This window comes from Prionailurus bengalensis, chromosome D4 (assembly GCF_016509475.1).
Source record: "Prionailurus bengalensis isolate Pbe53 chromosome D4, Fcat_Pben_1.1_paternal_pri, whole genome shotgun sequence".
NCBI classification, from domain to species: Eukaryota; Metazoa; Chordata; class Mammalia; order Carnivora; family Felidae; genus Prionailurus; species Prionailurus bengalensis.
The window spans coordinates 1,060,806-1,076,819 of record NC_057359.1 but is presented as its reverse complement, the minus strand read 5'-3'; the positions used below and the strand labels follow the sequence as shown (position 1 = coordinate 1,076,819).

The following is a 16,014-nucleotide window of genomic DNA, read 5'->3' as shown; positions in this document are numbered from 1 at the left end:
CCCGGTCTGGAAGGTGGTCTTGCAGGGTCTGCTCTGAGAATTCTTTGCTTCTAGGTGGTTGTTTCTATACCTCTCTAATATGACTTACATTTCACAACTTTTTACTGTTTTTCTTAAAATAAAATGTGATAACCTGCAGGGAGCAGGAGAGAAAGCCCAAGGATCAGAAAAGGACGCCTGAGAGACGATGGCAGCAGATATCAAGGGTGAGGACAGTGACAGGGTGGCCATGTGCTATGTGCACAGGGGTGGGGAGGGCACACAAGGGAGCAAGGAAGAGTGTGGGGGGGGAGGGGGGGAGGGGGAGGGAGGGGGGGATGGGCAGGGGTAATTGAAGATTGGAGGAGGGGAGGAAATGGAGGGAAGGAGGAAAGGGGGAAGAGGAAGGGGAAGAGGGAGGGGAGGAGGGAGAGAGGAGAGGGGGAAGAGGGAGGGGAGGAGGGAGAGAGGAGAGGAGGGAGAGAAGAAAGGGGGAAGAGGGAGGGGAGGAGAATGGGGAGGAGGAAAGGGAAAAGGAGGGGTAAAGAAAGGGGAAGAGGAAGGGAGAAAAGGGGGAAGGAGAAGGGGAAGAGGGAAGGGAAGAGGATATAGGTAGGAGGAGGAAGAGAGGAAAGGGGGAGGAGGGAGGGGAGGAGGGAGAGAGGAGAGGGGGAAGAGGGAGGGGAGGAGAGAGGAAAGGGAGAAGAGGAAGGGGAGGAGGGAGAGAGGAGAGGAGGGAGAGAAGAAAGGGGGAAGAGGAAGGGGAGGAGGGAGAGAGGAGAGGAGGGAGAGAAGAAAGGGGGAAGAGGGAGGGGAGGAGGGAGAGGGGAGGAGGGAGAGGGGAGGGGGGAGAGGAGAGGAGGGAGAGAAGAAAGGGGGAAGAGAAAGGGGGAAGAGGAAGGGGAAGAGGAAGAAGAGGAGAGAGGGGAGGAGGGAGGGGAGGAGAATGTAGGTAGGAGGAGGGAGAGAGGCAAGGGGGAAGAGGGAGGGGAGGAGGAGGAAGGGGAGGAGGGAGAGAGGGGAGGAGGGAGAGAAGGGGGAAGAGGAAGGGGAAGAGGGAAGGGAGGAAGGGGAAGAGGGAAGGGAGGAAGGGGAAGAGGGAAGGGAGGAGGGAGAGGGGAGGAGGGAGGGGAGGAGAATGTAGGTAGGAGGAGGGAGAGAGGCAAGGGGGAAGAGGGAGGGGAGGAGGGAAAGAGAGGGGAGGAGGCCCTGGCTGACCAGCTGAAGAGGCGGGGGCTGGTTCGGGGGCAGCTCAGGGCTTTGGGCTGAAACTCGGGTGCACGGAACTCGCAGTCTGCAGGTGGTCGGAAGGGAGGCTGAGGGCACGGCAGAGGGGGGCCCTGCTCAGGCTAGGTGGGTGAGAAGCAGCTAGCAAGGGAGGGAGGCTCCAGGATGGCCCCCAAAGCTGGGGAGCGAGCTCCGGGCAGCCGAGGAGGGGCCAAGGCTGTCCCCCTGCCTGCCCGGAGGCCTCGCTGGCCCAGGGACGCCGTGGCCTGAAGCAGCCAGCCTGCCTGCCTACCACCCGTGCGTGAGGGCCAGCTGGGGTGATGTCCGCAGGAAGAGCACGCAGACCCAGAGCCTCCCGGGACTCACCTTTCCTCCTTGTTTTTGCAGATGCATTCCCGATGATCTCCTTGATTTCGGGATCATGCACTTTCTCAAAGCTGGCAGGCTTGATGCCCTGTTAAGACAAGATGAGTGGAGTCACCGACAGGACCTGCCTCCTGCTCAGCTGGCACTAACCCCGAAGGGGAGGAGGCAGGAGGCGCACCAGCTTGCTGGGGGCTCAGCTCATCCCGAGTCCCCGACGATGTGCTGTCAGGAGCAGCAGAGTCTGAGAAAGAGCCCAACCCAGCCCCCGCCTGATGGGAGCACCCGCCCCCCCAGTGTGGATGAGGCGGCCGGGCAGAGGGGCCACCTTCCACACCACACCCTCCCTGGAGGGTACTGAGGGCACTGTGTGGTCACTGCTGCTGGCTAAGGGCACCAGACATCTGCCCGACCGTGGCCACAATCAGGGCTGACTTCCCTAGGCCTGGTGGCTCCGGGTTTAGTGCCGGTGCCGTGCGGTTCTGCACCAAGGGCCCAGCGGGTGCCAGCAATGGCCATGGCATGGGGGCACAGGACCCCAAAGCGCACACCCTGAGGCCGGAGGATCCAGGAGAAGCAGGGGATGGACTGCAGGGTTCATGTGCAGCTGCTGGGGGCAGGGGCTTGGGGGAGGGTTTTTAAACACACTGAGGAGCCTCACCCATCACATTCCTCAACGAGACTCTGCCTCCCCAGTCCTCATCTTGGCTTTTTTGTTTTTAAACATAGAGAATATGATGCCTATGTTTTCCCATGGAGAGAGGGAGTGGGACGATGGGGAGGGGTGGCTTCCAGCCCAGAGGTGGACCCAAGAGTGCAGGACCCCTGGCGGCTCCCGCCACCAGGTGGGGCCCTGCTGTGCCCAACAAACCCCTGACCCTCAGGCCCCAGGCCCATAACCCATGGGAATCGTGTGTGCCCAACATGCAGGAGGGTCTGTGCAGCAACAGAGTGGGACACGGGGCTCTGGCACGGCCGAGAACTTCCTGGTGGAGGTGAGGACCCCATGCTGTCCCACTGAGGCCAACAGAAAGAAGAGTCTAATTACAGCAGGAGGAAGGGCCAAGGTCCCTATGGGAGGCAGGTGGGCTGAGAAACACAACTACAGGTAAACACATGTGTAAGCTGTCATCCACCCCTGCAGGGCTGAGGCCCCCAAAGCAGGTGAAGAACATGCCAGAACGGCTGCCATTTTGAAAGGGCTCGTGTCCCCAGGCTCAGACGTATGGGGTCGGGCAGCTGGCAGCAGGGACACGGCATGCCTGAGAGACCTGGGGTCGGGGGCAGATGCTGGATGCTGGAGCAGCGACAGGAGCCCTGGCCTGTGTCCCTGGCCTGCGAGGGACCGTGGAGCACACCAGCAGGAATCAGTCCTGTCTCCCCCAGCCCAGCAGACAGACCACAGCAGCATCCACATGCGCAACCAGAAGCCAGGGTTGGTGGACTGCTCCCCCCGCACCCCTGCAAGCTTGGCAATGAGGCCCTAACCCCCTGGGGTGTCCCCTGCCCCATGGAGGACCACTGCCCACGACCACAAGCCTGCCTTCTCCTGCCAGCACCGCCAGGGCACTGCACGCCCACCTATGCGTCTCTGCCAATCCAGCCGGATCCTGTGTGCATACCCACCCCCCACACCCTCAGCAGCACACAGTAGGGGCTCAAAACAAGTGACCGATAACTCAGAATTAAGACTGAAGGAGAGAAATGAGCCATGACCTGTCAGGAGCTCAGAGTGGAGGGCAGGGCGAGGACAGGTGCCCTGGGGTGCTGGGGATCACACTCCTCGCCTGTCTGCAGAAGCGAGGGGTGCACCAGGCAGGGCAAGGCAGCCAGGACTCAGGGGTCATGGGGCCTGGTGCCCAGAAAAGCCACGACCTCACAGGGCATGACGGCCATCAAGGAAGGACAGGGTGATCCGTCCACACAGCCGAAGCCACCAGATCACAGCTGACAACCGCGTGGGCACAGACCAGACACCAAGAAAGCCAACAGGCCCAGGGGATGGCGGCCCAGACAAGGGGCTCTGGGGGCAGGTGCCTCCTGAAGAAGCCCCGAAGGTGCTACAGCCTCCAGTCACACATGAGGCCCATGTGTCTCCACCGCCAGCTCAGAGGTCTGCACGGCCACCCCGCTGAGCTAGACAGCCTCAGTTGCCTCTCTATGACAGCGTCCTTCCCCTCCTCACAGGGTACAGAGAGGGTCTCACAAAGCAGGCCCATCACGATGGCCCGCGGACTCACACAGGTGACCTTCCGGTAGATCTGGGCTGCATTCTGGCACTCGGAGTAGGGGTACTCTGAGGTGGCCATCTCCAGCATGCACATCCCGAAGGCATAGACGTCCACGGACTCGTCGTAATGCTCCTCGTACATCTCGGGCGCCATGAACTCTGGGGTGCCTGCGTCCAGGAGCAACAGAACCAGGGTCAGCAGCTAGTGGGCCCAAGGCCCCCCACACCCCCTATCCGCACACTGTGCCACTAGCCCTGGAACCTGAGATTCAGCCAGGAGTGCTCTGCAGATGGTTCCCCACAATTCCCCCAGAACCCCCCTGGTTCCGGGGCACATGAGCCCACGGCACTGGTGGAGCCCACACAGCTAGGAGCCCACCGCTTCCCGGGGCCCCGTCTGTGCCTGAAACCCTGCAGAGGTCACTTGCTGAGGAGCGAGCCGGATAACCCAGGGCCGACAGAAACTCGGGGTCCCCGCATTGCTACCTGAACTGCAAACACAGGCACACCACACGGCAAAGTGTCAGAAAGCTCAGACGGGAGCGTCTACGCTGACGGTGTCAGCCACGCACCCGTGAGGGCTCGGGTGGGAAAGGCGTGTGCGTCCCAAACACAGGAGGCTTTAAAATGACACTTATTACCCTGAACATTTCAACAGACTGAGTGAAATAAAATATTCAGTTATGCAGCTATGCACACACGAGCTCCTCTCTACGAACCAACAAGCAAAGACCAAGAGGAGACGTCAGGGCGGTGGGGTCTGGCTGACGTCCTTTGGCTACACTGGTCTGGGTTTTGTTATTTTTCTATAACAAACGTCTTTAAAAATCACAAAATCGGGGCGCCTGGGTGGCGCAGTCGGTTACGCGTCCGACTTCAGCCAGGTCACGATCTCGCGGTCCGTGAGTTCGAGCCCCACGTCAGGCTCTGGGCTGATGGCTCAGAGCCTGGAGCCTGTTTCCGATTCTGTGTCTCCCTCTCTCTCTGCCCCTCCCCCGTTCATGCTCTGTCTCTCTCTGTCCCAAAAATAAATAAACGTTGAAAAAAAAAATTAAAAAAAAAAATCACAAAATCCTGGGGCACCTGGTTGGCTCAGTCGGTTGAGCATCCGACTCTTGATTTCAGGTCAGGTCATGATCCCAGGGTCATGGGAGTCGAGCCCTGAGTCGGGCTCCGCACTGAGCGCGCAGCCTGCTTCAGATCCTCTCTACCTCTCCCTCTGCCCCTCCCCCACTCATGCTCTCTGTGTCTCTAAAATACAATTTCAGAAAAATTTAAAAATCACAAAATCCTTGGGGCACCTGTGTGGCTCAGTCAGTTAAGCGTCCAACTCTTGGTAATCGGCTCAGGTCATGATCTTGAGGTTCATGAGATTGAGCCCCACGTTGGGCTCGGTGCTGAGAGTGTGGAGCCTGCTTGGGATTCTCTCTCTCCCCCCCTCCTCTCCCCCTCCCCCGCTCCATCTCTCTCAAAATAAATAAACTTTTAAAAAAAGTTACAAATCACAAAACTCGTCTTGTAAAATAGGTCCAACTGAGTACCCAGCCGAACACAAAGCAAAGGGGAGCGCTGAACATCAACCTCGATGAGGCTTCCACACCTCTTCAACTGCCTTGACCTCGACATTTTCAAAATGTTCTAGTTTCTTTAAAAAGCAGCCGCATGGGGCGCCTGGATGGCGCAGTCGGTTAAGCGTCCGACTTCAGCCAGGTCACGATCTCGCGGTCCGGGAGTTCGAGCCCCTCGTCAGGCTCTGGGCTGATGGCTCGGAGCCTGGAGCCTGTTTCCGATTCTGTGTCTCCCTCTCTCTCTGCCCCTCCCCCGTTCATGCTCTGTCTCTCTCTGTCCCAAAAATGAATAAACGTTGAAAAAATTAAAAAAAATAAAAAATAAATAAAAAAAATAAAAAGCAGCTGCAGAACAGCACAAACTACTATGTAAAAAGCACACATGGGGTCATCAGTTGTCTTCGTGGCCATCTCTGGGATACAGACAGATAGGTTACCCGAAAGTTTAACTTTTTCTCGTTAATGCGAATTTCGATTAACATGTTATATGTTCAACGAAAAAGTTAACCTTTTGGGTAAGAAATGGCAAAAGCAGGAACTATCTGCAGGTCTACGTGTATAAGAACACGTGTGAAAAATTCTCAGAGATTCCAGATCAGAAATAACGGGAACAGGGTGGACAGAGAAGTCAGGGGGAACTTTTACTAGGAATACTTTCTTCTTTTTGGAGTTTTGAGGCACATGACTGACTGGAGGAAATGTTTTCACTTGGCCGTGCACGTGCACCAGGAAAGAGGGAAGGCAGTCCAGGGCTCCAGCAGGAAGCTGGGAGCATAGCCACCCCGAGGCCCCACACGAACCCCGCGGTGGCCTGGTCTCTCCTGAGGCCCCCGCAACCAGGAATGCAGCTCCGAAAGAAACCCCTCAAGACCCCAGACCTTGCCTTTCAGGGTGGGCATGGGAGGTGTGGGTGCAGGGGAGGGGGCAGTGCAGAGCCAGGTTGGGGTTGCCCACTTGCACACGTGCTTGGGCCACAGACACAGACTATCTTCTCTTTCCTCTCACTGCAGCCATTCAAACCTGCGTGTTGAAAATAATATGTGTGTGCCCCACCCCCCCGCACGCACACACATGTGCCCTGTGCACCTCCTTGGCCCCCACGGCCCCACATTCCCTGCGTCCTGGCCACCATGGCCATGAATGCCTGCAGGCAGCACCAGCTCAGGACCCGGCCAACATAAACACAGCCTGAGAGTGGTAATGGCATCAGATCCGGGTGGCTCTCGGAGACAAAGCCCACAAGGGACACGTGACCCACAGCTGTGTGTACACACAGCATCAAGAGGCCGTGGCCATAATGTTTACAATAAGGACACTGCCTGGGCTCTAGGGACCTTCTCACCCAATCCATCCACCCCCTTCCCACTGGCTGGCACAGAGCCCCCAGGTCCCGCTCCACAGGGCCCCCACCAAGCAAATGGACAGGTCCTTGGAGGCCACCGAGAGACATCCAAAGTGGGCTGCACCTAAAGTGCAGACCCAAACGCCTGCACAAGCCCCTCTGACAGCTGCACCAGAAGCGGGTCCACAGTCAAGTGTTCCCGAAGATGTCCTGGGCACCGACAGCTGTGTCCTCTGACGAGGAAGGGGCCTGGCTGCTCGGGGCCGGGGACATGTGCTAATCACCCCTCATCCCCCATGAGTCTGGAGCTTCCTGGGCCCCAGCTGAGCCAAAGCTGAGATGACCAGGGACCCCACAGAACCAGGCACCCTGTGCGGGGCTTGGGGCCCAATGTGCCTGCTGGAAACGCCCAGCTTTCACATCCCCCCTCACACCACCCAGTACCTTGACAGCCCGCCTCTGAGAGGGACAGAGCCGCCAGCCAGAGAAAGCCCAGGGGGCTTCACCAGGCACCTCACCCCCGAGGCCAAATCTATAAAACCTGCCCGGAAACCACCAGCCGCTCAGAGGCACGCTCCCTACAGCCCTGGGCCCCCCAGCCAGGCCCTCGCCTGTCCCACCCATTTCACAGAAAGAGAAACTGAGGCCTAGGTCGGCCCCCCCCACCCCATCACTTAGCTCCCCAGAGCTGCTGGCGGCCCCTGTCCACAGGACACCCCATGCTGTTGCCCTGCTCCAGATGTCACACTCCAAACCCACTCGCCCTGCCAGAGAAGTTTCCAGATTCCTGGAGGGTTCATTTGCCACAGATAGGCCAAGTTCTGTCCCCAAGTGTGCGTCAAAACCATGAGGTTGCAAAGCCCTGAGGTCACCCTCGTCTGTCCTGTGTCCCCACCTACGGAAAGAAAGGCTAGCAAACCAGCACCCACACCAAATCCCTCGGCCTCAGTGCCCCCACACACTTGCCCCAGACTCCCTCTCGTGGGCCTCATGGCCTGGCGTGACCCACCACCTCCCCACCTGCTCCAGCCTCACCGGTCACAAAGCCCCAAGTCCCTCTGTCATCGAGGCCTCCTTGCCACTGCGTATCCACAGCCCCTCGGGCGCCAGGGACGCCCCCACACGCAGTCCAGGCCACGGCCGGGCCCCAGGACGTAGGCTTACCGATCACGCTCTTGGCAAAGGACGCCCTCTTGAGAGTGGCCAGGCCCAAGTCGCCGATCTTCACAGAGCCGGTGGGCCCAGTGATGAAGATGTTGTCACACTTGAGGTCCCGGTGGATGATGGGGGGCGTCCTGGTGTGCAGGAACAGCAGCCCCTTCAGAATCTGCCGGCACCAGCTGCGCAGGACCTTGGGCTTCATCACCTTGAACCGCTTCAGGTACCTGCGGGCGGGGGCGTGGCTCACCTGCGGCTCCCGCGGGAGGGGGCCACGTATCCACCACCCAGACGGGGACGCTGCTGAGAGAGGCCCCGGGACACAGGAGCCACCGCGGTCCCTGCGCCCGGACCGGGCCCACCCTGAGATGCAGCCAGCAGGTGGGGGCGTGCTCACGTCTTCAGCGTCCCCGAGGTCATCAGCTCGGTCACCAGCACGATGCACCTCTTCCCCCTGGCACTGGACTCCCAGAAGTCATAGAAGCGCACGATGTTGGGGTGCTGCAGGCCCTTGAGCATCTCGGCCTCCTCTTTGAACCGCTGCCTCTCCAGCTTGGTGAGCTTCCGGTCCTAGAGAAACACACAGGCTGAAGGGCCTTCAGCCCAGCCAGGGGGCCCGGCCGGCACCTGCCTGCACCCTCACGGCTCCCTGTGCCCAGGGTGCACCAGAGGGAGGGGCCCGGGGCCACAGAGGGTTCGGCCCAGTCCCTCTGTTGGGTCCTCCCACATCCGTGACGCCTGACCCCACAGCCTCGTGGCCCTGGATGAGGCACTGCCTGCACTGAGACCCCAGCAGAAGGATCTCTGGGAGCCAGAGACACGCGGAAAATCCACACCACAGCACATATACACTTTCTCCCAAAAAACACCTCTGAGGCCTCGTTCCCTCGGTACCCGATTCTGCCACAGAACAGACCTCAGCCTGCTTCCAATTCACATGCACCTTCAAGGTGCTCGACCGGGGAGCAGAGGAAAACTGGGAAACCAGGAGACTCACAAGAGACCAGAGTCGCGCCAGGCCCCACAGAGCTGGAGGGCACGGCAGACACGACCTGAAGTTTTTCATGGGACACGGCAACACCAACCTCCCAGTCCTAGGGGTCCCTGTGCGGTGCTGCCCACACGCCCTTCGCCACATCTGAACTCCCTCCAGCGCCCTCCCTGCACCCCCTGCCCCCATCTGCCGCCGCCCGGCCCTGTCTGCCGGGCCCGGCCCTTCCAGAACCACTCTGGTGGGCTCTCGGCACAAAGCTGCTGTCATTTCCAGCCTCGTCCTACGCGGAGCCTCACCTCTGCGGGCCCCAGTGTGGCCATCTCCCCACACCTGTGCCCTCCCAACATGACTCCCACAAGGACACAGAGGCCTCTACAATTGGACGCGGAACAGTGAGTTTTGAGAAGTGTGTGAATGCGGATTGACAGGGGGAGTTGGAACTGAAAAGAAACACACAGGCCAAGACTTTTCGTCTTTCTGAAAGACCCCAGAAGACATCAAGCAGACTCCCTCCAACCCTGAGAGGAAAGGGGCCCAGGATCAGGACAAGGCCATCAGCTGATGAAGAAATTCCACCCCAAGGGATTCCCTCCCACCAGCCCGGCCCCCGACAAACCCTCTTCGCCTGTTTGTGCACACGTGGGACCCGCGGCATGACACCAGCACAGGGAAGTACTGGGAGGGCCGTCCACACAGCGGCCACAGAAGAACGAATAATTCAGGGGCAGAGGCGACTTCAAGAAATCTAGTTCATGTGCTCACCAGGTCTAAGCGGCTGACACACACAAGTAAGAGCACCATTCTGCTTAAAAAGGAAGAATCAAGATCCTTAAAAAGGAACAATCAAGCTTCTGCAAATTAAGGCTCCACGTTTCAAAAAGAAGATACTCTGTGATCGAATGAAAACACTGAGTACAAAAAATTCAGCATTTGATCCAGACAAGAACACGCAAAGATGCTCCAGTCATCAAAAACGAAAATTTACAGGATGCCTGGGTGGCTCAGTCGGTTGAGCGTCCGACTTCGGCTCAGGTCACAATCTTGTGATTCGTGAGTTCGAGCCCCGCATCGGGCTCTGTGCTGACAGCTCGGAACCTGGAGCTGCTTCGGATTCTGTGTCTCCCTCTCTCTGCCCCTCCCCACACCCTCTTGTGTGCACGGTCTCTCTCAAAAATAAGATAAAATGTTAAAAAAATTTTTTTTAATGAGAATTTACTTAAGAGAATAAAAATCAAGCTACAGACCGGAGAAACTCTTCCACGATGTATCTGACACGAGACTCTATCCAGAACACGGACAGAACGCCTACAATTCTATAAAACAAACACGAAGAGGTTAAGATGAAGAAATGGCCAACAAGCACATGACAAGGCACTCGCCATCCTGGGTCACCAGGAAAATGCCCATCACTGCCCGAGGTGCGCCCCAGGTGCACCAGCAGGCCACCGTGACATCACTGCCCCACGCGCACCAGCACATGAGATCTGAGTCTCGTTATATGAAAGTAATAGCTTAATTTTTCAAATATAGAAAGTTAAAGTGAAAACATCCAATAAACGAATGAGAGCAAGAGAAGGGAACCATGAAGGGACACGAACAGCTGAAGGCCCTGGCAGCGTGTGACAGGAGCTGCAGGAGGACAGCCAGTCCCAGGAAGGAGGGGACGGCAGAGCAGAGGCCCCCAGAGCTGAGAGGAGAGCCCTTTAAGGAGCAGTGGGAGTGGGGCCAGAAAAAACTGGAAACCGGTCCTGGTCCAGACCCTTCCACGAAGCCAGGGGGCAGCTCCCACCTACAGAGGACCGTGGGCCCGGGGGCCAGCGTCAGCTGCGACACGGCCCTCAGAGTGCCCCCGCGGCCTGGAGTCTCACGGCCAGCCGCGCACCCAAAGACCTACTTGCCCACACACAACAGTCAAAGGCTCCTTGTGGGCACCTAGGTGCAATGGCCACTGCAGGAACAGTGCAGTGGCCCCAACACAGCACTGCCCAGCAGAAGCGGGCATGGCAAAGCTGGCCTGCAGCCCGGGAGGGGCCGCTGACCTGACGGAGCCCTGTAGGGGAGGGGGGCCGTGCCGCATGGGGGAGGAGGATGGGGGCCAGCACAGCGCGGAAGAGGGGGGTCGCCCGTGTGAGGGAGGAGGACAGGGGCCCACGCCGTGTGGGGGAGGGGAGCCTGCATCAGGGAGGAGGACAGGGGCCCACGGCGCGCTCCCCACCTCCACCACCAGCCAGGCTTCCAGTGTCACCCATTCTGGTCACTGACTCTGGAGGAAACGCTCAGGATCGTTAACACGTGTGTCCTGTTTGCCATGTATCAGCATCAATCACCAGAAATGAAAGATCTCACTGCACTTTCAGAGAGCAAGTTCGTGTCATAAACGACATAACCAACCAGCCCGAGAGGGAGAGGAGGGCGCCGCCTATGCCAAAGGTACGAGGTCAAAGACGCGGGTGGAATGTGGTCAGACTTCCAGGATGGGGCCTCTCAGGGCCCAGAGGTGGGAGGGAGCAGCCTCCTTTATATTCCAAGCCACCCAGCTATTTTTAACTTTGACACACACTGCTTGATGGCTGAAAAGGTCAGTCGGTGTATCCTCAGAGCGCTGCCCGGCAGCCCCACAGAGCCGGCCCCGGTCCTCGGGCACTGCGGGCTGATCGCTGGGCAGCCCCATCACACCAGCCCCTCCACGCAGGGAGAGCCTCCGTGGAGGGAGAGCCACCCCGGCACCGGGCATGTTGTCACTGTTTGGGACGCAATCCTGATGTGCTGGGACGCCTTGAGGTCATGAAGCAGGGCAGGAGGAAGGCCCCCAGTCCTGCATGGGCTGGCATCTGGCTGGACAGCTCACCCCTCCCAGACACAGAGGACAGGTTGCTGACACCGGCTTCCTACCACCAGGCACCCCAAAGATAGTGGGAGCCCATCAGATAAAGGATAAAGGCATCCTGGGACGATGCTGTCTCATCTCCTATAGGAAAAGGGCCTAGTGGGCCATGGACGACAGCCCTGGGCAGGAGCAGGCAGCCAGGTGATCAGAGGAGGACAGCCCTGGGTCCGACCAGCCCCTCCCACGACCTGGGAGTCACCAGCTCTGCCCAAACAGCCTCCCTGGCAGGAGGTGAAGTCCTGTGACCCAGAGGACTGGGTCACTGGCTACTCTTGGGGGGTGGGGTCCCTGCCTGCTCTGCGGGAGATGGGAGGGGGGGTGTCTGCAGCCCTCTGCTCAGCCGGGCAAAGCCCAGCCAGCCTTGTAAGGAGCAGAGCCGCCTGGCGACCCCGAGCCCAGGCAGGATCCATCCACACAGGGCACAGAGGCGGGGGTGGGGGGCATGAGCAGCCAGCAGGACAGTGCCCAGGATCAGTAAAGCCAGAGGCCCAGGGTGACAACCTGGCACAGGCCATCTCTCCAGCCCCATTCGGCTAAAAAGCAAAGCAAAAGAAAGCCTCAAGGATCTCTGTTGAGAACCGTCCCATGTCAGGGAATCAGCCCAGGATGGGTGCCAAGGGACAGCTGAGCCAGGACGAGGGTCCCCGGCCCCCATAGGAGGCAGGCTCCACCCCGGCTGCTGCGGCGGTGCTGAAGTGGTGTGGGGTCAGGACGTCCCCGGGGTGCTTTCCACACAGGGAGAGCTCGGACATCTGTGTGCCTCACTCGGCCACCAGATGGTCACTGCGGCTCTGGGCACGCAGGACAGGCCTGGGGTGGGGCGCTCCAACACGCTACCAGAGCGTGCCACCACCGGGGCGATGGGAGGGGTGGGTGGCGCTGGCCGGGGCAGCCTGGTGCCAGGGGAGAACCCCTGTGGCCTGCGGAGAAGAGAAGAAGGCACCCACTCGGGTTGCCTGCGGTTTCCATCAGCACAGGGCGGGCGGCCGCAGGGGCCCCCGAGGGGAGGCCAGGAGGCTGGCGGCTCTGGCCCCGCAGCTCCCCTCTCGGCAGCAGCGATGCTCTCCTTCTTCCCACAGTGACCTGCTCCCTCTCACGTTCACTGCAGTTTAAAAATAAACTCCCTTCTCTTAAACCAAGTACCTCCTCAACCTCACTCATCTTAAACAACGGTCTGCGAGCCAGCGTAGGCTTCTCCTGATGCGTGTTTACAATAAAGCATCATTACTAACGTGAGGGGCTCTCAGTGGCTGCCACCAAAGGGAGGAAGCGCAGAGGCAGCAGGAAGGGCCCCCTGCAGCACAGTCAGCATGGGCAGGGTCGGCGCAGGCAGAGTCAGTGCGGGCAGGGTCGGCATGGGCAGGGTCAGTGGACGGGGGTGGTGCGGTGCGGGCAGGGTCAGCTCGGGCAGGGTCGGTGTGGGCAGGGTCAGCAGGCAGGGTCGGCATGGGCAGGGTCAGTGGACAGGGTGGTGCAGGCAGGGTCAGCTCGTGCAGGGTCAGTGTGGGCAGGGTGCAGGGTGGGCAGGTAGGATCAGCACAGGCAGAGTTGGTGTGGGCAGGGTCAGTGGACAGGGGTGGTGCAGCGGGGTCAGCTCGGGCAGGGTCGGTGTGGGCAGGGTGGGGGGGCAGGGTCAGCACGGGCAAGGTCAGCAGGCAGGGTCAGTGTGGGCAGGGTGGGGGGGCAGGGTCAGCACGGGCAAGGTCAGTGTGGGCGGGGGGGGGGGCAGGGTCAGTGGACAGGGCTGGTGCAGGCAGGGTCAGCTCTGGCAGGGTCGGTGTGGGCAGGGTCAGCACGCAGGGTCGGCATGGGCAGGGTCAGTGGACAGGGGTGGTGCAGCGGGGTCAGCTCGGGCAGGGTCGGTGTGGGCAGGGTGGGGGGGCAGGGTCAGCACGGGCAAGGTCAGCAGGCAGGGTCAGTGTGGGCAGGGTGGGGGGGGCAGGGTCAGTGGACAGGGCTGGTGCAGGCAGGGTCAGCTCGGGCAGGGTCAGTGTGGGCAGGGTCAGCGGGCAGGGTCAGCATGGGCAGGATCAGCAGGCAGGGTCGGCACGGGCAGAGTCAATGGGCAGGATCGGCGGGCAGGGTCAGTGGGCACGATCAGTGCAGGCCAGCACGCGTCCTCATCCAGAACCCCAGGAGGCTGTGAATCCGGCTGCTGGCCCCTCCCTGCGTTTGTAAATAATCCCGTTTTTTTTTTAAGGGGGAAGTGGAGCCACCAAGCCACTCAAAACTAATGCCTTTTGGGCCTTAGCTCGTCCAAGGCCACCCCAGCGGCCCACCCTTCCCCCAACAGGCAGCACCATGGCAGCCAGGTGGCCGCCCCCACCACACCCCTGCAGGACCCTCACGTGTACAAGCGCTCATCCAAACCGTCCCCATAGGTTGAAGTAGCATACAGGCCGTCTGTCATTGCCAGCACTTTGTGAACAAGGACGGTCAACACTGCTTGAAATGGTTCCCGTGGAATTGGACGGTCTCCTCAGCCGTTCTGGAAACAGGCGAATGTAACTCCAGCGTGGGTTTCCGTTTCCCACAGCCTTCCACCAAAGTCGCCGGGATCTCCGGACCACACGTCGCCTCCATAAAATAATACACATTGCAATTCTGGGTTCTTTGTGTCCTATGCTCATGGACTCTGAGGGCCACGCGTCCTCCCTCAGGATTGAGCCACCGTAAGAGTCGGTGGTGCCTAAATGATCACACAGACGACAAGCGTGACTGAACACACCTCCTACAAGCCGTGGGGGGGCCCTGTCCCAGTCACCAGCCATGGCCTGCGAGGAAACGTTGTCACTAGGTTGAGGCCAGACTGGCATTGATCACATCCACCACGGGCTCAGGTTGGCCAGCAGAGGGGTGTCCCTGTCATCAGGGCCTCTGCCAAGTTCCATGGACACGCAGTGGGCTATGTCACCCTGTCCACAGTAGTCCCCATCCCTGGATCCTCCCTGGGGTCTCATGTCGCTTTGCACCCTGGGCAAGACTGGCCACGAGGGTGAGGCCCAGCGTGGGTGCAGGTGGCAGCCCTCATCCCCGGTAAAAGCTTGGCAGGTCACTTTCAGGAATGGGCCCCCAGTGCTGGGTACCCTGGGGGGTGAAGGCCTCATCCCCACAGGACACCTCAAGACAGATGTGGACACACCAAGGTCACAATCAGTCAGGTGGAACACCCCAACCAAGGACAGTGCCTGTGGGGACGGGTGGGGCAGGACAGTCAATACCACCCTGCCTCGGGCCAGCTGTCGCCACGCTGCAGGGGCTTTGGCCACCAATGGCCTCAGGACAGTGTCCCGAGTGGGTATGCCCCGGACCTGAACATCTATGGCCACTGCACCAGGGGGTGGGGCAGGGGGTCACCGCCAGATAGACCCAGAGCAAGCGATGCACAGGGACTGAGGGCAGCCGGGGGTGAGGGAAGGTCCACAGCTCACATCTGCCCCAGTGCTATGAACTGACACCTCGGCTCCTCCCAAGTTGGCAGCAAGAGCCTTGGGGCCAAATCAAGACGGACAGTAGGTGCTCAGTGCACACACCTGAAACAAGAGCCGCCAGCTCTCGGTCTGACTCCAGTGAAGAGACAGGAGCCCCCCACATTCAGCCCAACAAAACAGCTCTGAGTCACATGTGGCTGTGAGTGCTTATCATGCAGCTATTCCAAATTGAGATGTCATCCAAGTATAATAAATATATCCCAGGTTTCGAAGACACAGTAATTTATAATTGCTTGAACCTCGTTAATAGTCTCGTATTTTACATATCAAAAAAAACCACAATACTTTGGATGTACTGAATCAAATAACAATATTAAGGGGCACCTGGGTGGCTCAGTCAGTTAAGCGTCCGACTTCAGCTCAGGTCATGACCTCAAGGTTTGCATTCAAGCCCCATGTCAGGCTCTGTACTGACAGCTCAGAGCCTGTAGCATGCTTTAGATTCTGTGTCTCCCTCTCTCTCTGCCCCTCCCCCACTCATGCTGTCTCTCTCTCTCTCTCTCTCTCTCAAAAGTAAACATTAAAAAAAAACTTAAAAAAAAAGAAAAATATTAAGATGAATTCCACCTGTTATTTTTACAGTGTCAATGTGGCCATTAAATCAAGTATTACAAGCATAAACTCACATTACGTTCTTACAGGATAGTACTGCCTTAGAGCACCAGCTCCATGCATCGGACTTGAAGCTGAGCCCCTGGGCAGAACTTGTGCAGTCAGATAGGGAACACCCAAGCTTTCAGTCTACTTCCTCCAGGAGGGTTAAGTGCTGGGAGAA

The 16,014-nt window shown here is 59.2% G+C and overlaps 1 protein-coding gene across 1 annotated transcript in view; it reads right to left on the bottom strand.

The window, feature by feature from the left end:
- WNK2 (WNK lysine deficient protein kinase 2) overlaps positions 1 to 16,014 on the bottom strand; it is a 132,458-nt gene that overhangs the window by 87,173 nt on the left and 29,271 nt on the right. The window contains 5 exon segments of the mRNA XM_043566746.1: positions 1,573 to 1,600; positions 1,603 to 1,660; positions 3,810 to 3,967; positions 7,874 to 8,094; positions 8,265 to 8,437. Of these exon segments, the coding sequence (XP_043422681.1) occupies positions 1,573 to 1,600; positions 1,603 to 1,660; positions 3,810 to 3,967; positions 7,874 to 8,094; positions 8,265 to 8,437 (638 nt within the window).